The sequence below is a fragment of the Cordyceps militaris genome (genome assembly GCF_000225605.1).
Source record: "Cordyceps militaris CM01 unplaced genomic scaffold CCM_S00002, whole genome shotgun sequence".
Lineage (NCBI taxonomy): Eukaryota > Fungi > Ascomycota > Sordariomycetes > Hypocreales > Cordycipitaceae > Cordyceps > Cordyceps militaris.
Window position 1 is genome coordinate 4,254,322 of NW_006271970.1, and position 20,818 is coordinate 4,275,139.

At 55.4% G+C, this 20,818-nt stretch overlaps 7 protein-coding genes across 7 annotated transcripts in view; 4 read left to right on the forward strand and 3 right to left on the reverse strand.

Annotated features, from left to right (window-relative positions):
- The window catches only part of CCM_03265 (uncharacterized protein), a gene marked incomplete at both ends in the record, with an annotated part of 1,148 nt that extends 922 nt beyond the window's left edge, over positions 1-226 (forward strand). Inside the window, one exon of the mRNA XM_006668416.1 lies at positions 89-226. Within this exon, the coding sequence (XP_006668479.1) occupies positions 89-226 (138 nt within the window). The remainder of the gene's footprint in view (positions 1-88) is intronic.
- A 348-nt stretch (positions 227-574) lies between these two features.
- CCM_03266 (uncharacterized protein) lies at positions 575-1,228 on the forward strand (the record flags this gene model as incomplete). The annotated part of the gene is made up of 1 exon (XM_006668417.1): positions 575-1,228. One exon carries the CDS (start codon positions 575-577, stop codon positions 1,226-1,228), a length of 654 nt encoding a protein of 217 aa, XP_006668480.1.
- A 316-nt stretch (positions 1,229-1,544) lies between these two features.
- On the reverse strand, positions 1,545-3,169 carry CCM_03267 (pantothenate kinase, putative; the record flags this gene model as incomplete). Its single annotated transcript, XM_006668418.1, has 3 exons — positions 1,545-2,374; positions 2,439-2,721; positions 2,816-3,169. 3 exons carry the CDS (start codon positions 3,167-3,169, stop codon positions 1,545-1,547), a joined length of 1,467 nt encoding a protein of 488 aa, XP_006668481.1.
- Positions 3,170-4,638: 1,469 nt separating this feature from the next.
- Positions 4,639-6,092, forward strand: CCM_03268 (uncharacterized protein; the record flags this gene model as incomplete). Its single annotated transcript, XM_006668419.1, has 4 exons — positions 4,639-4,836; positions 4,874-5,203; positions 5,256-5,843; positions 5,919-6,092. 4 exons carry the CDS (start codon positions 4,639-4,641, stop codon positions 6,090-6,092), a joined length of 1,290 nt encoding a protein of 429 aa, XP_006668482.1.
- Positions 6,093-8,454: 2,362 nt separating this feature from the next.
- On the reverse strand, positions 8,455-10,071 carry CCM_03269 (uncharacterized protein; the record flags this gene model as incomplete). Its single annotated transcript, XM_006668420.1, has 1 exon — positions 8,455-10,071. One exon carries the CDS (start codon positions 10,069-10,071, stop codon positions 8,455-8,457), a length of 1,617 nt encoding a protein of 538 aa, XP_006668483.1.
- Positions 10,072-12,592: 2,521 nt separating this feature from the next.
- CCM_03270 (uncharacterized protein) lies at positions 12,593-14,847 on the forward strand (the record flags this gene model as incomplete). Its single annotated transcript, XM_006668421.1, has 2 exons — positions 12,593-12,693; positions 12,864-14,847. The coding sequence occupies 2 exons, from the start codon at positions 12,593-12,595 to the stop codon at positions 14,845-14,847; spliced, it is 2,085 nt and encodes a 694-aa protein (XP_006668484.1).
- A 1,182-nt stretch (positions 14,848-16,029) lies between these two features.
- Positions 16,030-18,759, reverse strand: CCM_03271 (HET domain protein; the record flags this gene model as incomplete). Its single annotated transcript, XM_006668422.1, has 1 exon — positions 16,030-18,759. The coding sequence occupies one exon, from the start codon at positions 18,757-18,759 to the stop codon at positions 16,030-16,032; it is 2,730 nt and encodes a 909-aa protein (XP_006668485.1).
- Positions 18,760-20,818: the final 2,059 nt, after the last annotated feature.

Genomic DNA, 20,818 nt, shown 5'->3' on the forward strand with positions numbered 1-20,818 from the left:
CAACCCGCCCGGGACGCCCGTGGCGTACGACTACGACGTGGACAGCCCGCCGCTGCGGCGCCTGATGACGTTTTACATGCTCGGCAAGGACCATGCCGGCAACTACTGGTTCCAGGGAAACTTGCGCGCCAGGGCCTGGGATGAGATGGAGACGAGGTTGACGGAGCTGGGCGCGGGGCCGGTCGGTGGCAAGACGGCTGACGGGAGTTATACAATACTGTATTAAAAAGGTTCACTGGTAAAAGGAAGAAGGGGGTATTAGATACAAAAGATGACAAATATGAGAAGGAAAAGAAGAGTGAGAAAAATAAGTTAATAAAAAGCAAGAAAAGAATAATTAATTGGCGGTTTAGTTTGTCGCCCTAGTGCTCTTCTCAGCTGCCTGCCTTGGCGTCGATGCTCGCTCCACCCCCACCAGGGGTTCCCCAAACTTTTTCAACATCCAGCGACCTTTTTCAACCTCGACCATCCTTTTCTCATCCGACCGCAAACGCCAGCAACCTGCTCACTCAAGACAGCGCCACCCCTCCCACAATACGCGCTACATACAGACACACACACAGCCGCTGCCGCAATGGGGTTCCTGGCGAAGCTGCTGGCGCCGCACGTCGTCGGCCCGTCCGAGCCCGCCTCACCAGCACCCGCCGCCTCCTCCTCACCAGCATCCGTCCCGGCACCCCCCCAACCACTTCCATACACGGCCCCCGCCATCGACACCAGCCGGACGGCGCACCTCACGCCTCTGCAGCGACAGGCGAAGCAGCTCAGCCTGCTGGTGCTGGGGGCGGGCTTCATGGCGGCCTCTGTGGCGGTGACGCGGCGGGCCGTCGTGCGGCGGCAGCTCGAGGCGGTGCCGCGCTTCTTCCACTCGTCGTACGTGGCGGCGGGCTCCGTGGACAGCGCGGCGCGCTCCTCGCTCGCCGCGCAGGCGCTCGGGCTCGCCACGCTCAACGTCGCCGCGTTTGGCGTCCTGCTCGTCGCCGGCACCGCCTGGTCCTTTGACCTGTGCTCCGTCGCTGAGCTGCAGGCGCGCACGCAAATGGTGGTGCAGAGGCGCGGCGCCGGCGGCGTTTTGGCGCCCGAGGAGGAGCGCGAGGTCGACAACATGGTGGCTAGCTTCATGGAGAGGCTGGGCATGGATGTCGAGGAGCTGAGGGAAAAGGATCGCCGCGCGGCTGAGGGCGTCGAGGAAAACGCACAAGGTGTAGAGGACAGAGGAACGGGATAGCATCATTAGGTTTGCGTGGCATGTGTAGATGGGCACGGGCGGGCCAAATGTATAATAATGTATTAGAGTGTACAAAAAAGTTTTCACCCTCCTTTTTTTTCGATAGCCAAGGAGACCAACGATGATATATAAAGCATAATGAAGCGAGAAACCCGAGGATATCCCAAACCCCGTCCTTTGCTCTCGTTGAAAATGCCAGTCCTCGCGTAGAGGGATATTCTAATGATGCCGCAGACCCAAGTGTCTCCACGTCCGCCTCTATATGTCTCTAAGCTGTATGTCTTTGTTTTGTTTTTGTTTTGTTTTTACTTTTTTTTTAATCAACTGTGGCTTGGGATGCCGACGCAGCTTCCTCCTTGGCGCGCTGCTTCCGCCACTCCTGCAGCTCGTCGAGGCTGTGGTCGAGGCTGCCGCGTCGTCCCCAATTCTTGGGCTGCCTCTTGAGGAAGGCGCCGACGGCGCCGAGGTAGCCCTCGTGGCGCAAAAAGTAGGCCTGCTTGGAGCCCTTGCTCCAAAACTTGATGGCGTAGCTGAGGGTATTCATGGTCTGGCGGTGGCCGCGGATAAAGGAGCCGCCAAAGTAAATGTCGGACAGGTTGTGGATCTGCGACTGCAGCAGCGCAATCTGGCCGATGTTGTTGGAGACGGCGTACAGCAGGGAGCGGGCAATGTCGCCGTCGGTGAAGCCCGGGCCGCGGGGGAGGATGGCGGCCTGGCCATTGACCTGGTGGCCGTGGGCGGCGGCGGCCTCCTCGGCGTCCTTTTTCATCTTGAAGACGCGGCCAAAGGACGAGGCAATGGTGGTGCTCTTGAGACCAATCTTGCTGTAGTCCTGGCCGTAAATGTCGCCGACGAGCATGTCCACGTGCGTGTTGTCGCCGCGGCCGGCCTGCTCGAGCATCTCGTCAAAGGTGCGGGCGCCGGTGAGCAGGGAGAGCAGGCCCCAGAGCGTGCCGCCGCCGAGCGAGGTGCCGCCGACGCGCTCAAAGGCGCGCGGGCCGGTGACTTTGAGCATGGACACGCCGGAGCCAATGTTGACGAGCAGGTATGGGTAAATGGCCTCGCGGGGTCCGACAAAGTGCATCGGCTCCGTCTCGGAATAGGTAAAGACTTCGCGGTGGATTTCGGTGATGAAGAAGTCGAGGCCTGGGGGGGCGGGGAGTTAGTACAGGGGGAAGATGGGTAAGAAGCTGTAGAGGGCACGGTTTACCGATGATGAGACACTCCATCTCGTCTTCGCGCGACACGTCGACGCCGAGGGCATCGCGAATCTTGTCGTAAAACTTGTAGGCGCCGCCGCCCGTGGCCATGACGGCGAGGTCGCTCGGGCGGGAGCCGGTCAGCTTGGCCTGGCGGTCGCGCAGATCGCGCATAAACTCGACGCAGTCATCTATGCGATCCGTCTCAAACGTCTGAAAGGTGACGCGGCCGCCGGGGTCAGTCTGGTCGACCTCGCGGGAAAAGTAGACGAGCTTGATGAGGGAGCCTCCAATCTGAGGGAGGAGCGGGGATTGTCAGCCAAAAAAAAAAAGAACCCCAATCCAGAGTCAACAAGGGCAAAAGAAGAAAAAGAAAGACACGACATACATCCACAGCAATGTGACTGACGACGGCTGTATGGTTCGGCAACCGGATATCGCTTGTTTCATGGTGGGTGGTGGGGGAGCCGCGGCCGTTTTTGGGCGTGGCCGTGTCCGGGTCGACGATGAAGGCGCCGGTAACGTTGATGCGCACGCTGCCGGGCTTGGTGATTGTGCTATCAATCTCGGCCGTCGTGGTCATGGTGCGCGAGCGCGAAATGGCCGGGCGCAGCGGTGCGGCAGTGGTGGCCGGGTCGTCGGCAACCGCATCCTGGGTGGTGGTCGAGTCTTGTTCCTCTCGTCCGGGCCGCTCGGCGGGGGGGATCTGGAGGGGAGGAAACGGCGCGGCCGGCGGCGACATGGTGGACGGATGTGTGGGCGGAGGAGTTGGGCGGCGGCGGAATGGTCGACCGCGGTCGCAGGAAGGAAGCAAGTCGTCAACGGAGCAGCATGGGCGTGATTGGTATTGGTCTTGTGCTGGTGGTTGTGGTGGGTGCGAGGGGAGGATAAAGAGGATAAAGAGCACTGCCACACTAAGCTACCATTATACGTGTTAGTAAGCTCAATAGTAGTAAGAATCTACTGCGTGGTTAGTCGGGATTTTTATAGTAGTAAATACAGTAAAATTAAAACAAAAGAATAGTGAAGTCTAAGTTATAATAAATATATTTATTATTATCCTTACTACGCTTATCTATAGGTTTAGCGCGCGCTGTTTACAGAGTACTTACAGGTACCTACCTCGTAATAGGCGACCTACAGGCGGCGCCTTTAACCGCCCCTCCCATTGTGATTGCATTTCATCAACAGCAGCTGCAACAGTACAGTGTTCATTCAACAGCACTGCCCATCCTCGAGCGGCCGTACAGCGAGTAGCGACCCTTCCGGCCGCTACCCCACGTTACATATGCGACCTCCAGCTCCTGGGATTCAGTATCCTTGCAGGTCGTGTAGGATCACCCGCAGTATCACACATCACCAGTGTGCCAGCAAAAGTCATGGCACCCACACAAGTGCGTGGTGATACAAATGTCCATTTATACAGAGGATGCCGGTGGCCCTCTGAACGGTCGCATATACGATAACATCGACGCGGGCAAACTATCGCAGTAGAGCTTTGTGTGAACTGTTGGGCCGCCACCTTCAGCGGAGTAGTTGAATGCTAGAGTATAATAAAGATTTACGGGTGGAAGGCCCAATTATTACAACCATCTTCCTCTCTTGCAGAGGCGGACACTTCTCATCTGGTTCGTATTTCCTCACGTTATATCTCTGTATTGCTCTGACCCCTGGCGCGTTTCCCAGGCTCCTTCTATCGACGCCATCGTCAACGGCCCAATCCGTCATGTCTTCCTCAACTGGATGACTTCGTGGCATGGTGCTCTCAATAGAGTACACTGTTATCTCTTCTGCGTATGTCACCCCATGGCGTTTTGTCGTCGCGTCGTACACTGACTGCCTTGAAACAGAACTGCCACGGGTTATCCCCGTCGCATTCGCATTCAGCGAGGAGGGCCCCAAATTCAAGGTGCAAACAACCGTAAGCCTACCACTAAGCTCACTGCTAGCTGAAACCATGTAGTCACCGGTGACTCAAAGAAACGCCAAGGATTCTGTCAAGCACTCTAGAAGAAGCCATCAGCGGGTTCGTGCACGCACAACAAAGGGGAAGACATGTTAATGCAGCCTGGTCAGCCCGCAAGGTTAGGGCTAGTGACGAATTCTTTATTGCCAGCCTTTATTTAGTCCTACCCACGTCTCCTCAAAGTTCTCACTTCACCCACTCACTCACTCACTCACTTCACCCACTTTCAAAAACCTACCCTCACCATGTACTACGATGACCCTTGGCCCACGATGCCTGATGGCACCGACTTTGACGGGAAGCATCTGCTAAGCCTCGTCCACGCCGGCAAGAGCCCCTTTGAAGGGGCTTGGGATGTCAACCAACTTATCCAAGAGATTGAGAAGAATCTCGGTGCCACGGTGACGGACATACCCTCTGTCTACAAAGGCTCCAACAACTACGTACGTTTTTGACAAACCGTTTCGAGCTCAAGTGGAGGCTAACAGGCGCAAGGGCTTTCATGTCAAGCTGTCAAATGGTCTGGACATTGTGGCGCGCTTGGCACGTGGCGACGTCAACATGCCAGACTATGACGGCTTTCCCATTGATGCGCAGGTTCCCGAGGTCAAATTCGAGGCCGACGTCTACGACCTCTTGCGGTCAGAGCCAAATATCTTGGTCTCCCGGCTGCTCTACCACCGTGTTCCACTACAGCGTGCTGCTCCTAGATGCGACCCCCCCACGGATCTTGCTGGGCGTCGGTTGTTTGTCTTTGAACGAGCACAAGGAGAAAACAATATATGGTACGACCTCAACTTGGAGCAAAAGGCAAGTCTTTTCTGTCCGTAACATACTATTTCATTTTTCTCATCTTCTCTAGGCCCATCTTCTTGCCCAAGCTGCTCGTATCCGCGCATCGCTCTTCAACTTTGCACTCCCACTCGACTTTGCCGCTACGTGGCTCCGCGAACGCCTCTTTGAGCAGAAACCTGAGTCACTCCCCGTTCCCGTGGCACCGACGCGCGCGTTTTGCGTCGCACTTTTCACGGCCAAAGTCGAAGCAACTATCCGGAACTTGGGTGACATGATTGGCTGGGAGTCGGACGAGAATACCGTCGGCCCCGCTGCCATGGCGGCGAAGGAGTCACTCTTACGCTTCATCCCGCATATGATGCCGCCGGCAGACAATGGCGAGGACGCGCTCTATCGTCTCGTTCTGGAGCATGGCGATTTTGGCATCCACAACATGTCGATTACCACAGACAAGGACGGCCAGCCCCTGGTCACGTCCTTGTACGACTGGGAGACGGGCTGTGTTGTGCCCGCCATCCTGTCCGATCCGCTGATGGCGGTGGAGATTGACCTTATGGCTGGTGAGGATGCTGGCCCGTCGCTGACGCGCGTGTCAAGCTCCTCAGAGCCCAGCACACGCGTGCAGTACATGGAATACTCGAAGCAGTATTTCGAGGTGCGTCCCTTTTTGACCCAGTACACAGGCCTAGTGCGCCAAAAAAAGCTTGGGTATTAACCGTCTTTGTTACAGGCACTCTTCAGTCACGCGCCCGACTACAAGCGTGCAATCCAGGCAGGGAAAGACGCACGCCACCTCTGGTTCGCGTTGCGGGATTGGCGCGGCGCAGATCCGGAGAACTACTTTGGTGATTTGGGAAGCTGGGCTGAGTTGCGAATGAAGGAGCTCGGCGTGTCAGACATCTGAACACTTTAAGCATAGGTTCCCCGTTGAGCTTGTGTTTGACAGACTATATATTCAAGTCCATATGAGTTGACTAGCCGGGGGGCGCAGCTGTAGTGCATGTTGTCTCGACTTGATGCCTCGACATGCCGTTCTTTTTCCACCCAGGCCCAAGATGTAAACGTGCACACTGCCAACGAGCCCGCTGGCGGTACGACAAGGCGGCAAATAGTAGTCGACCAGAACCTGCTGGAATATGTATGGATACGCTCATCACGTAGTAATACAAAATTATATTATTTCATGTCCTTGGCAGTACAATGTTTCAACAGTTGGCCTCCTTAGCCGGCGCGCTAGGCTGGTCACCAGGCGGACATTTCTCCCTCAGCAAGCGATCAAGCTGCTGCAAGGCTCGGCTCTGATCTTTCAACAAAGCGCTTTGATACTGTATGACGAATCCCGCACTCGCCTCAAATGTTTCCACAAATGTTCTCGGAACCAAGGCGCGGTACAGAAACATCTCTGTCTTGCCGATGCAAATGACCCTCACCCACGCACTCGACTGGTTCGGTGTATTACCGCTCCTTAACATCTCCTGCGCCATCGCTACCATAATCAATGCAACTTGCGCGTCCTCTTCTATTTTCCTGGGCTTAATGCGCCGTTTCTCCTCCGCGATACGTCCTGTGGTTTCCTTCTCCTCTCCTTTAGCTTTTTGTAGAAGAGCTATGATGTGCATCTCCTTCCTGTTGTGCAGCTCCGCAAAATCGGTATATGCTATTAGTGCATCTGCGTCTGAGTCTTGGAACACGCCATCTGTAGCCACCATTGACGTGGCGTGTCCGTATCGCAGTTGAAGCTTGCGCCCTTGCCCTCGCCTCCATGGCCGCACTTCGTACGGCTCAAGCAGCGCCTTCATTGCGTACAACTTAGCAATGCCGTAGCGCCTCAACTTTTTCGCAGTGCTCAGCTGCGCGGCCTGGTATTGAGATGCTGCCTCACTTTCATTCTCCGTCCGCTCGAAGCTTATGCCAAATATGTCCTTGTCCATGTCGCTGCAGTATGGCGACGAGGAAAATGGTGCGCCCCAAAGGCGTTCACCGCACGTGAGTGGCCTGGTGGCGCTTCGCCCGTCGCAAGGCGCATGTTTTCTTCGGTTCGAAGCTCTGTCGTCTGCGGGATTGCGATGGCGCGTCCGCTTCGGTCCTCCCCTTTCGTACACCTGTAGTAGCTGACCCGGAAGAGCCATGACGAGTTCTTCTCCGAGTCCTCGGTCGTTATCGTCCACAGGTCTCCTTGGGTGACGCTCGTGCTGACGTCTGTCGATGTTGATGTTGATGTGAAGGGTTGGTGTTGATCGCGTCCACCCGATTCTTCGCAGGTACCCCACGTGACAGCGCGCGTATATTGGACATGCCCCTACTGTCAACTCTCCATGTTTGAGGTATAAAGCCCTGCGACTTTGTCATACTCAGCCCATGGCATTGGGTGTGTGGCATGAACCTTTAGGTCCATGCTTACATCTCGCGGCGTGCCATGGTGGGATCAGATTGATCTTTTGTCATCATTCTAGTTCATTGATTGATTATTTTCAAGCTTCAAACAAAAAAAGTGCCACAACTGTGCGCTCCAAAACCGGCAGATCAACGACCAGGCACATCTCAACCCGTTGGCGTCGGCTCATCAAGGACAAGGAGAGGCAAGCAACAATAAGATAAGAGTGCAAGGAGAAAAATTGAGGCAAATTGTATTAGAGAAGGGTCAACACTCGTCCGAACCATTACGCAAATGTACATCGTGCAAGACAACGGCCACCAGGGACAAACATCTTCAAAACGTCTTGCATTTGGTAGCATCGCCGCAAGGCTAGGTCAGGCCTGATTTTGACCAACACTCTATAGTTGTCCGTAAGCCTACTCATACATCTATTTTCCATGGCCCTCCGCCCGCTATTTGTTTTTCCCTTGTTACAGGCAACTGACAGCGCACAGAGAACCCGCCTGGCCTCCCCATTGTCGTCTACCCCCAAAAGACACACAAGGCAAGAACCTGACAACACATAGCTAGCTGCATCAAGACTCAGCAGAGAAAATCTGCCTTCTTCCCGGCCGCATCCTGCTACGCCATCACACCAGGCTCCAGTATCAAGATCAAGATCCAGAAGCGTGTGGTGTGTATTCCTTGCCTAACCTCGTAAGCGCCGCTTAAACGATTGCTCGCCTCCACGACGCGCTATACGGTGCCCAGTACTTTAAACTGCGTTTAGAAAAGCAGTGCCAACATGTCTAGTCTTTTTCCCCAAGCTGCCCTGTAATGATACACGCCGATATTTAAACATCGGGAAAATTGGAGAACCGCCCCCGCCATCCAAGCACATAGAAAAAAGTCATTGAAACCCATTCACAAGATGATTCGTCATGGCATTATTCGTCCACAACTGCTCAGTAAAAGGTTGATGATGTTCAACTAGCATTCCTGAACTACCAAGGTCCGTGGTCGACTCGACGATGCGCCCGCCCATCATCATGAGTGGCGAGCGATTCGGAGAATAGGCGACGGTTTCCCAGCCGCTCGACCGACTTGGCTCATAACTGGTTTCTTCATATTCCGCAAACGTACCAAATTCGCCATCCACCGGCGAGCTGTCCATCACCTGGTCCATCTGGCTGTCCGCACCATCCGCGGCTGTCGCATCTGCTAGGTCGGGCTCATCTTCAAAGTGGTCTTTCACCTTGTCCAGCATATGTGTCATCAACATCTGCAGGTCTTCATCTGCAAGACTCCGGCCCGTTTTCGGCTTCGGAATGCTCGGGAGGATGCGCTGGCCTTCGTTTTTCCAAAAGTCGTTGAGCATGCTGAGCATCTCGGTGACTACGCTCCCGACGTAGGCATTGGGCGGTGCTGCTTCCCCTGGGAACACAAGGTCCCATATTCCATACCACTGTTCAACCGCGCTGAGTTTGCGGGCAAAGCGGTTCTTGAGAGAGTCCTGGACCTGGGCCGAGATTCCATCACTACTGCGTTTGGAAGATGCCGTTACTGGTCTGCAGGAAGCCTGTCGTATGTGGTCATCCCTCGGATCCGGAGAAACAAAGACCTTGGCGCAAGTTGGGCAGTAAAAGGGCGGCTTTGAGTGCCGTCGGTATATGTGTTGCTTGACATCCTGAATGCGCGTAAGTTTGCGACTCATGCATTCAATATGCCGGGTTGGCCATCTCCTGTAAAAGGGGCAGGCAAAAGTAAACTCCTTTCCTGCATTTTTTGGTCTGTGACGACTGTCTTCATCCTCCGAGCTTAGCAGCTCATCGTTAGACACGACTTCCTCTTTAGCAGGGGGCGAGTGCCTGCGAGCGTGGACATCCATCGAAGCCTTGATATTGGCTGCCGACGGAGTCAAGGCAATAGAATGTCTTCGTGACGAACATCCACGAACGGATTTCCGTAATTTCTTCACGCCCGCATCAGGGGGAGGGGACACGAGGCCAACAATCGACCGGCTGCGGGAGGCATGATCTGAGTCTCCTTTCAATGGGCTTTTGGAGCGCTTTTCAACAGGAAATGAGGCGCAAGCATTCCTCCTGAGTGAATCCGCACTCAAATCCGAGTCCGTTCGGTGTAGGCCTGCGTGGAGGTCGGGGATCAGGTCTACACTGGCCGTGTCCGAGGAGAGGGTAGTCCAAGGACCAGCCTGCTGGCACATGGCAAAGGAATCGCTGGGATCTGCAGGCAAGATTGGTGGATATGCTGCATAGTATGGGATAGACGGATCCGAGATGAGAGACGATGGTGCACTGAGAGCGGTGGGCACGCTTTCAAGAGACTGAACATGTTGGAGGGTGAATTGGTTGACGGGTAGCAGCGGTGCTGGCCAGATGTAATTCTGGGGTGAGAAAGCGGGTAGATCGTTTTCGTGGTACGAGGTTTGGCGGGAAGGATTGCGAGAGTCTATAAAATCCGACTCTTGGGCTCCGTCGATTGGCGAAGACGCGATTGTAGACGACATGGATGTGGCGGGGATGGCAGCCGGGAGGGGCCGAGGGTGAGCAGGTGATAGTGTTGGTTTTTAACGCGAAGTTTTCTCCTTTTCCTTTACCGCAAACAAGCAAGTTTTGCGTCGGCTTCTTAGCCGAAGACGATGGGATATGTTGAAAGAAAACCTGACGTGACTTTTTCCCAGTGTTTTGCAGATAATAAGGCGGGCTGCGCGGCTAGTCAGAAACGGCCCACTCATCATGTAAATCACCACATTTGTGACGGGAGTTTTTTGTGTGGCGGGCAGGGCCATGTTTGGACTTGGAGAGGGGGCGTTGGAAGGATGCCTTTTGACTGGTTCGGTGATTTTTATTAGCGCATCATGACCTACTAGTCACATCAAGAGAAGGCGACTGCGACCCATGGCGATTCTGTGACAGGGTCTGGTTGGCGCTTGGCATTGGAGTAGCTCCGACGAGGTGTCGCTAGGGAGGTTGCTATTCGACGAGATGCGAATGTGGTGAAAAAATATATTCTAGTCGTGATGATGAAGGCATTTCGCTTCTGGGAGGGCTGGTGTTTTGATGAAGAGAAGTTTTAGCACAACCACGACGTCGACGGGGTAGGTTGCCGCTGTTTGTCGACATGGTCAGTGGGTAGGTAGGGTAGGTTGGTACCTGGTACAGCTCCCAGTGAGAGCAAACCACTGCACAACGATCGGGCATTTCTTCTCGGAAGTTCCCGTACGACGCGCTAATAAATATATTTTGACTACTGGGTATAATAGAGACTATTTTATTCACAATCATTATTAGCACAGCTTCCTCACTTCCTACACATATCTAGATGCCCCGGCCCGGTTGCAGTGCCCACCCAGTTTTGGTATAGTGCGGAGAGAAAATGGCACTGTACGGCTCGTGTGCTTACCACTACGGCGGTAGGCTAGCTGATGTGACGTTGGGGCCTAGAGATTGGCTGCCGGGAGGCCCATAAGTAGCCGCTTGCCATGCCTAGATGCACAGCTAACAAGGTACGCGCGATGGCCACCTCCACACCGTTGCGATCAAGGTACCTTGCTCGCGTACGGGCCACAGTATGATGTCATGCAGGAAACACTGTACCTACGTCAGTCCCAGAAACAAGAAATGCTAACGAACGGACGGCCGCCCGTTTGCAGTCCATTGTCGGGCGGGTAATGAGCAAAATTGGCGGGACACCTAATTGAATAGTACTAACTAGAAAGAGAAGGCAAATATGTAAATACAAGATGAGAAAAAAAAACTCCAACAAGACCGATGAAGATGATGGCAACAACTTGAATACGAGGCAAGTAGCTACCCAGCGCCAGCGCCCCATGTGCACCGACCAAGCGCCCTGAAACGACGCTTCCGTTCCGTTACCCGTTTGGGCTCGTCTAACAAGTCAGACTTGTCCCGTCCATCAACAAATACCGCAGGACAGAACCATCCATCGCATGGCCGATCGTGGGCCTCGAATGCGACTCGCACAATCCCATCTCCCCCTTTCTCTGGCAAATCTTGGCTTGGCAGTGCAACCATCCAAGGCAAGTTGCCACCCTCGCACTGCAACGATCGACACGGCGGACGCCTCAGCGGAGTCCCATCCACCAACGCCAGGTCATTCCCCTACAAAGATTTTGATGCAAATGCATGCAATAGATACGCTATGCAGGGGCTGGTGACGCGTATTGGGCCGAATTTGACAATTTTTGCAAACCACCTTGCACTACTCTGTACTATCTGGTACCAGCACAGCTACGCACGGCCAGCGACAAACGGCCCGCGAAATCACAGCTAGGTAGGCGTCAAACTCGTCCTCGGCCTTCCGATGTTGCCGACCCGCCATGAGGGCGTCCATCCATCCTAGTGGCTTCTCGTGTGTACGTGGCCTCGGTGGCCCATGCCACCTGGTCGCCTCGTCTCGTCGCCTCGTCGCCTCGCCGGTTGCCTTACAGGGCGTTTTCGTCGGTGTGGCGACCAAGTGTGACCAAGGTTCCCGGCAGTTCTTCCAACGGTCAGTTCCCGACCGGACCCGTCTTCAAAAACGGACTATGCGAGCGCGAGTCTGGATTCCGTCAGAAGCTGACTGCGAGGGCAGAAAAACAGGGTTTTCGCACTCCAGTTGCGCCGTTTTCCGCGAGAGAAGATGAGCGTCACTATTGGAAACAGGGACCAAGTCGGGGGGGGCTAGTTGCGGCAACCTCGCAGACTTTCCGGGCGTAGCCGCAGTCAGGCTGAATCTGGCTGGCAACGTTCGTTACTGGCCCAGGTCCAGCTCCAACTCCAGCTCCCCAACCCATCACAATACCGACAGGCGGACGGGCAGTTCGTGGCCTTGTGCTTCTGCATGGCTACCACGGCCCAGGCTCGCGGGACAATGAACCGGCACGTCATGCAAAGCAGAGATAACTCGTCGCCCACAAGACTGGTCTCGGGTTCCAACATGCCGACAATGACAATTAACCTAATTATTAAACAGCAACCCGTCATTTTCTACAGTGGCTTATCGAGTTGTAGCGCCCCCCGCTGGCAATGGCCACTCGCGAGTCGGACCCGCCAAAGAAGCCAATTGCAAGTCCCCCCCACCCTCTTATTTTCACAGCATCACTTCCAACTAACCTAGCTATCAAAGTGTAGAAAGCCTCCAACAAATGTGCAGTTTTCCAAATGCGGGGTTATATTTCACTCGAGACCCCAATCATCTCTTGAACCGGCCAATGTTTCGTCATCTCATGTGGCTAACCCTCTTCTCAAAACTAATACAGTAGCCAATCCTCTGCCGTTGTAACTTGCTTGCTTCAAGTATACCCAACCCGATCATACTGATATCCGCGCGCGAAAGCTTCGAATCTCGTCCACCACTCATTACATCCACATCCCTTCCATTCATCTCCTTCATCCCCGTACCAAGTAACCCCAGGAATGAAGCAGTCATCATGAAGTTTTGGGGTGACTTGTATTGGCGTTCCACACACTCCTTCGCCTATCAGGCGACCCTTCTCCTTCTCAATCTCCTTGTCACCCTGTTCCACGACATCCTGCGCTACTTCAGGTACCACAGGAACCAGCTTCTCTTCAACGATTCCGTTTTTGACGCCTTTTTCATTGCTTCCGCTCTTCTTGACAAGAACAAGGACTTCCAACCCCGTGTTTCTGCCCGCAAACACGCAGCCAAGCAACTTGTCGGTCCCCAGGAGCCTACCGTCAAAGAACCAGCCGCTAGAAAGCAGTCCATGCCCGTGACCGCCGCCATCCTTGACGATAACTTCGATCTCGTCGCTGTCTTTGCCATCATTGCTGAAAGAGCCAAGCAGTTTGGCATCGACACTGGCCTCTCAGGACTCGACGCCCCACAGTGCCCGTCATTCTTCTACCAACAGCCCCGGTCCTCTGTCGCCCCGATCCTGTCCAAATATATCAACCAAGCACAGCAATGCCATTCGCCCGCTGCCCTCAAATACCGGCGCGGCCAGAACAAGCCCGTCTCCAAAACCAAGAACAGCCGCATCCTCAAGGATCTACACGACAAGCTCAACGGGCTGTCGCCATCCAGAGGCGTGCCACACGAGCCACTCACCTTCAAGTACCTCCTTCCCTTCAACGGGGGGTTTGTTCTGATCGCCCACTCTAAGTCTGGCTTCTCATTCTGGGTCTATGCCCCCACCACCCCGGGTCAAAGTGGTACTCCTGGTGCTGGTGCCGGTGCCGGTCGCGGCAAGGGCAGCCGCGTTGGGCGACGCACTGGCGCCGGCCCTCGAGGCCTTCGTGGCCGCCCTAGCCGTGGTGGTGGCAGCGTTGGCAAAGGCATTGGTCTCGGCAATGGCGGAGAGGATGAGGGCGATATGAGCGACGAAAAGAGCAATCCTGACAAGGACAACCGCGACGCTGAAGACGGTCCGCCCAACTCCACCTACTACGCCTGTCCCTTCTACAAGTTCGATCCAAGCAAGCACTTTCGCTGCTATCGGAAGTATGAATTGAGAAGGTACTCCGATGTCAAGCAGCATATCCTGCGGTGCCATTCACTTGGAAACCTTTACTGCTCAAATTGCTGGACGACCTGGAAGGATGGTCAAGATGTGCAGTGGGAGGCTCACTCAGCGATGTGCTATCTGCGCGTGCCTGAGCCAGAGCCTCTGCGCCCTAGGGAAGCGGCGGCACTCAATGAGCTTAATTTCGGCCACATCAATGATGCCGAAAAGTGGTACATGATGTGGGATCTTCTGTTTTTCAACCATCCCCGCCCTGACTCCCCTTTCATGGACCCCGGCCTGGGCGAATTTCTTTGGCTTCTCACAATAGCTGGAGAGGAGCTGATGCGGCACTTTCCTTCAATGACTTTGCCTATACAGGCTAATGTCGTCAACCGACCGCAGGCATTACACAGTCTCGTTGAACAGATCCATGCCATCTATAGCTTTCCTTTTACTTCGGACCCAACTCGAGCGCCGAGATATAGGCGGCAGCATGCCATCGATCAACAACAACAACAATTACAAGCCCAGGAACAAGCTCGACAGGAGCAACAAAACAGACAGGCGCAACAAGCTCAACAGGCCCAACAGGCCCAACAGGCTCAACAGGCTCAACAGGAGGCGCATCAGGCTCAACAGGCCCACCAAGATGTCGATCCAGGTCTCCTTGAGCATATCCCTGCGTATGATATCATGGAAGAGGACCTCGATCAATTCCTTGATTTCGAGGCTGTTCTTGACGCGCATAATAATGGCAGCTTTATGCCTGGTCCTCCTCAACCCCCAGCGCCGCCGGCACCGCACGGATTTTAATGTCGTCTGGTTGGCTGGCTACTGGTGCACTGGCTGTTGATTCACCGGCTGGTTGTTCGGCTGGTTGTTCGGCTGGTTGTTGAGGTACTGGCTGCTGAATCAGCAGCAAGGTATTGATCTGGCTGCATCTTTCTGTCGATTTTTGAGTTGTAAAGGAGTGGTGCTGCCGTCAGGTTCCTGTTACTGTCGTGTGCAGTGTGATTTGGCATGGTCCATGATCAGATCATTCGGGATCAAGGACGACAGATCTCGGACGGTGTTTGAGTATAATCGGTTCGTCTCTGGAGCTAATACCATTCGTTGCGAGTGCAAGAGGAGATGCCGCTATGAGCTCACGCAGTTTGGAATAGCATTGTTTTGGGTTAGAGAAAAGGGCGCCTTGTTTGGTTTGAGTTCGAACGAGTTTCTTGTTTTGTTTTTCTGAATTCATATGTTCTTGAGGCACCGAGAAGGGATGAGGAGGTCAGGAAGCAATGAAGCTGTCATGATGATGCGGAAAATGACAGACAGATTTAGCGAAACGGGCGCAGACGAGGAGGCAAACTCCGTGGGTCACGTGACCCAATAGCATGTTGTGCTATTATGATACTAACACTCCTAGTTACACCACTTCCCTTTGTTTTCGTACTTATTCTACTATACGTCCTTCTTTCTTCCTATCTTTCCTCTGTCGTCAGTTTCTTGCCCGGGTAACAAGGTCGCCAAATTCATGATCCACGCAGCACTTTTCGAGACATTATACGATAACTACGCACCCGTCCCTCACTTTGATCAATTTGTTTGCTGTATTGCCTTTTATCTTTCTTGTTTTTTTAGGGAGATGTCTTATGATAGTTACATTGCCATTTTTCATCTATTTACTAAATATCAATCAGTACAATTAACCGGTTTTCCTTGCGATAAACGAGAGTGACGCCCGTAAAGTGGACGTCTACCAAAGGTATATTAATCTGCCATAGAGCCGCGAAAAAAAAACAAATAGTTTGAATGCTTCGTTTTCGGAAGTAGACGATAAGAATGAAGAAGAAGCAGGTGGTTGCCTAGTAAAATACCACTGTACAAAAATGCCGGCAACGGAACAACTTCATGACAAGATGGGGTGAGATAAGAACAACGAAAAAAAGTGGAATAGGGGAAGAAAAGGGGGAGAGAAGAAGAAGAAAAGGGAACAAAGAGAAGCAGTTAGGTCTGCGGTCCAGTCCGACCGTACTCGTGGTAGATCTTGGCGATGAGCCTCAACAGAGTCGCTGAGTAGAGCGCATCGAGATCATCCTCAGTGGGGGCGTTGTCGGCACTCAGCGTCTTCAAGTCGAAGCCGGCGGCCGTGAAGCCGTCAGCGATGCATTCATCGCCGTGCTCGACCCAAAAGTCGTGCAGCTTGGAGACGGCGAGGCGGTTGCCGCTGCGCAGGTACGGGTCAACGCAGCGCTTGTTGTTGCGCAAGTACCAGTCAGCGCAGCCAACGGGCAGGTCATGCCCGAAAATGGCCACAAAGATGCGTCCCCAGCGCTCGGCCTCGTCCTCGTCGCAGCTCCGGACGCGGCCGTGGACCACGCGGTCGTTGAGCTCCATCTCGTCGACGCGCAGCCGGGAGACGCCCTTGCGGGCGACGATGGTGTGCAGCGCAGAGGGACCGGCGATGGGGCACGCTCGGAGCTGGGCGTGCGCGTCACGCTTGTCGAAGTCGTCAAAGACGCAGTGGCAGCGCGCGCAGACCGGCCGATCCAGTGCACGTCGCTCGTGCACGTCGCGGAGGTGCTGGAACACGTCGGGGATGCTGTTGAGGTCATGGCCGTCGAGGACACAGCTGCTGTGCATCTCAGGGTCCACGACGTAAAACGGGCACGAAAGGTGATAGTAGCCACGCGGGGAGGTTGTCGTCTCGTGGGGCACTGCGTACCGCTGCGCCTTGCCGTCGCGCGCCGCGGGCGTGACGCAGTTTGTCGGCAGCTCCTCGTACGGGGCCAGGTCGACCCGCACGAGGACTCGCTCCAGAGAGATTTGGAAGATCTGGTCCCGGATGGACGGCTGCATGATGAGCTCCGTGGTCTCGCCGCCGTGGTCCCCTTCGGCGGTGAGGGTCGTGGTGCTGCGGGTCTCGGTGGCCATGGTGTCGGCGTCGTCGTCTCCCTCGCTGCCGGACGCTCTCGCCAGAAAGAAGTTGTGGTGGTCGTTGCTGTCTGGGCCGTGGTCGTCGCCCCAGTCTGACTCGGTGACGCTGGCGCTGGCGCTGGCGCTGTGGGACGTCAGACTTCCTGGGTCGCTATCGGCAGAGAAGAGGGCGTCGTCCTCAATACCGGCGTCAGAGTAGATATCGTCGTCGTGGGTTTGGTGCGCGGCGGGTTGGTGTTTGTTCTTGTGCTTGTCCAAGTGCAAGTTGGGGTGCTGATGTTGCTCTTCTTGGGATCCCATCCAGGAGCCGGTCATGGCTATATTTATGTAGCTGCCTTCCGAGTGATTCGAGGGTGGCGTGTGACTTGTTTGGGGTGACAGCACTAGCATGGCCTCATCTTCGTCTAACCTCATGTCCTTGTCCTGGTCGAGACGCTGCTGCCTAAGCCCCTGTGCGCTGCCTGGTGCCACGCGAGGCACCAGGCTGCCCCCTCGCCAGGCATCCTCGTAGCAGCCCTGATGCCCTGCCACGTCAATGTGATACGGCAGCCTGTTAAATAGGCTCCGCAGTGACACAGCATCACACGGGTCCACGTCGCGCATGACGTCAATCGAGCGCCAGCTCGGCAGCGCCAGCGCCGACACGCGCGACGCGCACGTCACGCGCACATAGACGCCGTTCCACTCGCGGAAGCAAACGGCCACGCTGCTGCCTGTGCCCACATCCTGCCGCTTCTGCCCAATCGACAGCAACACGTACCCGGGCCCTTGGCGGGCGCGGGACTCGATCTCGATGCCCTTGTTGCTGAACCGAATCTTGCCGTTGAATACCCACGGCCGCTGCAGCGGTAATTCCTCCTTGGCCTTGGCCGGTGCCGGCGCAAAGTGCCCAAACTCGGCCGGTGACCGCGCCAACAGGCCTCGGACATCGCCCTCACGTGCGCTCCGCCACGCCAGCAGGGAGCCGTCGCGCGTGTCGCGCAGCAGCTCCTCCTGCAGGCGCAGAAAAGCGCGGGTGGCCCCCTCACCGTAGCGCACGGGCAGCGTGGCCTCTGTGAGGGCAACAAGGGCGTACGCCGTGTCCTCGTCGCGGGCGGCGGCGCGGCGCGCGGACCAGGCGAAGCGCATGGCGAGGGCGACGTCAGAGAGTGCGGTGCTGTCGAGTAGTACGCGGCGCGGGATGCCAGTGATGCGGGCGACCAGCGGCGCGAGGACTGGCGAGTCCTTGTCGCCGCGGTAGTTCCACTGGCGGTCGTAGAAGCGGACGCGCGGGGCGAGGACGAGCTCCTGAAGGGTCCAGGCGCGCTGCCAGTACCGGCAGCGTGCCCACGCCGCCGCGGAGGAGGAGGATAGATCGTCATCGTCGCGGTCGTTGGCCGTCGTCGTCACGTCGAGGTCGTGCAGGAAGGCGAGGCAGACGGCGGCGTTGCAAAGGCGCCGCCGGGATCCGTTGACGGCGTCGTCGAGGTCGGCCGTGGACGTCTTATCGATGCACAGGTCGGCGATCCAGATGTAGTCGAGGCCGCTCCGGCACGCATGCTCGCAGGCCTGCTCCAACTTGTCGACGGGGAAGAGGAGCGCGGCAGGCGGGGCACGGTGGCCCAAGGTGTAAGATGTGTAAGGGGGTGCGGAGGAGACCGGGTATGGCGAATAGTGTGGCGGGGTATTGGTAGTATCAGCAGAACCAACAGACGGCTTTTGGTCAGCCGCGTCGCGCGTATGCGAGAGAACGGCGTAGGGGGGAAGCGCGCCATCGGGCAGGTCGACGACGGTGCGAGAGTGTGCATGGACCAGCTTCATGATCACCCTGTATGGTGCTGGAGGACGTGGCGAGAGAAACGGAGAGAGACTTGCAAGCAAGGCAAGAGGAAAGAATTATTAAGATGTTATAATACATGACCTCGCAATGGACTCTTCAACCATTGCATCAAGAAACCAAGACCTCTTCTGAGAAGATTCAAAGAGGGGGGGGGTTCGAAAAGTGAGGCATGGAAGTCGTCGCTGCCCAACTATATATACACCTTTGAGGAAAAGATCGAGGGCGACAACAAATGTGACGGGGGTGGGAGGGAGGGGCGTGTGTGTCGGGTCGTCATGTCATGATGAGGCAGTAGAAGGGTTGAAGCCGGGGGCATTGCCTGGTCTGCCGAGAGCCTGAGCCTCTTCAACTTTGGCAAAGGCAGCCGCACTTGTTCAAGTTGCGTTCCATAATAAAAGGGAACGTGTTGAAAGCAGAAAAGCGGAAAAGTAAATTCGTTTAGGGCGGGACGACCAAGGTAGGGGTGGTGTCCTCCATCTTGGACAAGCCTCAGCCTTGCGCTCACAGTCGCAGCCTCGCATGCCAGTTCCGTGCTGCCTTGAACTTTGGCTCCACAACAAGTTGGTTTGCCCAGGCTGCGCCGATTCTGGTATAAGTCGACCTTGGAATCCGATTAAACGCGGGCGGCTGATGCAGATTCGATCGCTGCGAATTTTGAGATTTTCCAAAATATTTAATTCCCAAGGAGCAATGTCGAGTCTTTCCCAGCATGTTGCAACACTTCAGTAAGTTGATTGCTTCTTCTCCAGTCCCTACCCCCCTTGTTGCCAGTCATGGTCACCCGCAGTGACACCCCAAGACGGGACTGATTTGGCTTGGTCCAGCGGCTTGCCAAATGTCATTTTGCACTGCCTCAATTGCGGGGTAACATGATGAAGAAGCATGAAGCGATATCATGTATGTATCACTTCAGACCCTTTTTTTTGGCCCTGCTGCCAGGTTAGAGCAAAGATGCCAGGCCAGCCTAGTCGGTGTGCGGAGAGCTGAAACAGGAGAGCCCGCTCGAATAGTTAACATCGGCCAAGCGAAGCTTGCATTCTCAGGCACCGGTCAAACCAAAATGTCAAAGCTACAGGAAAACACGCAAATCAGTCGTGTCGTCGGGTGATGGAGCCAGCCAGTGACTGAGTGTGGGCAGCGCGTGCGCCGTTCTCGCACAGCTGTGTCGGAGTTGGCCGATGCCCCTGCCACCTTGGGGTTTCGCAGAAAACTCGGGGTCAACAGGCCACCACGATTGTGACGGGGTGCGGGGTTGGGCGAGTTACTGCGAGTTGTCTGCTGTTTTCTCGCAATAACTAGAGGTGCGGGCAAGTGCTGGTAGTTATCAAGACGTCGACTGCACAATTGTGGTGAGGCTGCTCCACACCACCACTCTGGCCGCGCCTGTTCAAGGGATCGCCAGCCATTGGTCTAGATGCTGCAGCAGGGACGCGTTTGGGGGCCGAAACGGAAAGATGGCTTGTTCTGTTCCCAACATGCCCTTGTCAGGGCGCGTGAGTTGGCCTCCAGACTGAGCCTGGCGCAAATCGGCGGTCTGCAAGGGCAAGCCGATGGGCCGCGCCTGCGAGGCGAACTCGCTTTCTGTCTTCGGTATGGATCGATTCGAAAATCTGCCTTGGATAAAATTAGGTCCTCAAAGGGTGACTGATGAGGGACGGTCGAGTTTGCTTCTTGTTGCCCATGCATGATGCATGTGCAAAGTTGTGCCAGTGCCACGGGCCACGAACAACCTGGCGCCCCGCCCACCCTTTTTCCCGCCTTTTTTCCACATCCACTCCCATATTACCGTATTTCCGTTCCGAACTCCTACACTGCAAGGGTTCGTCTGCCAATGTTGGTACCTTTTCTGCTTCGCTGCAGCGAGTTACATTCCTTGCAAGACCTACATCGTGTGAGGCTTCACATGCAATACTCACATCATCATCGGCATCCTCACAACTCCCATGTCCCCTCCTTCGTATGGTCCATCTTGATACTCGGGGCCGTCTTCTAAGCACTTGACCGCATTGAGTAGGCGTACGCCTTTTCGGCTGGACTGCC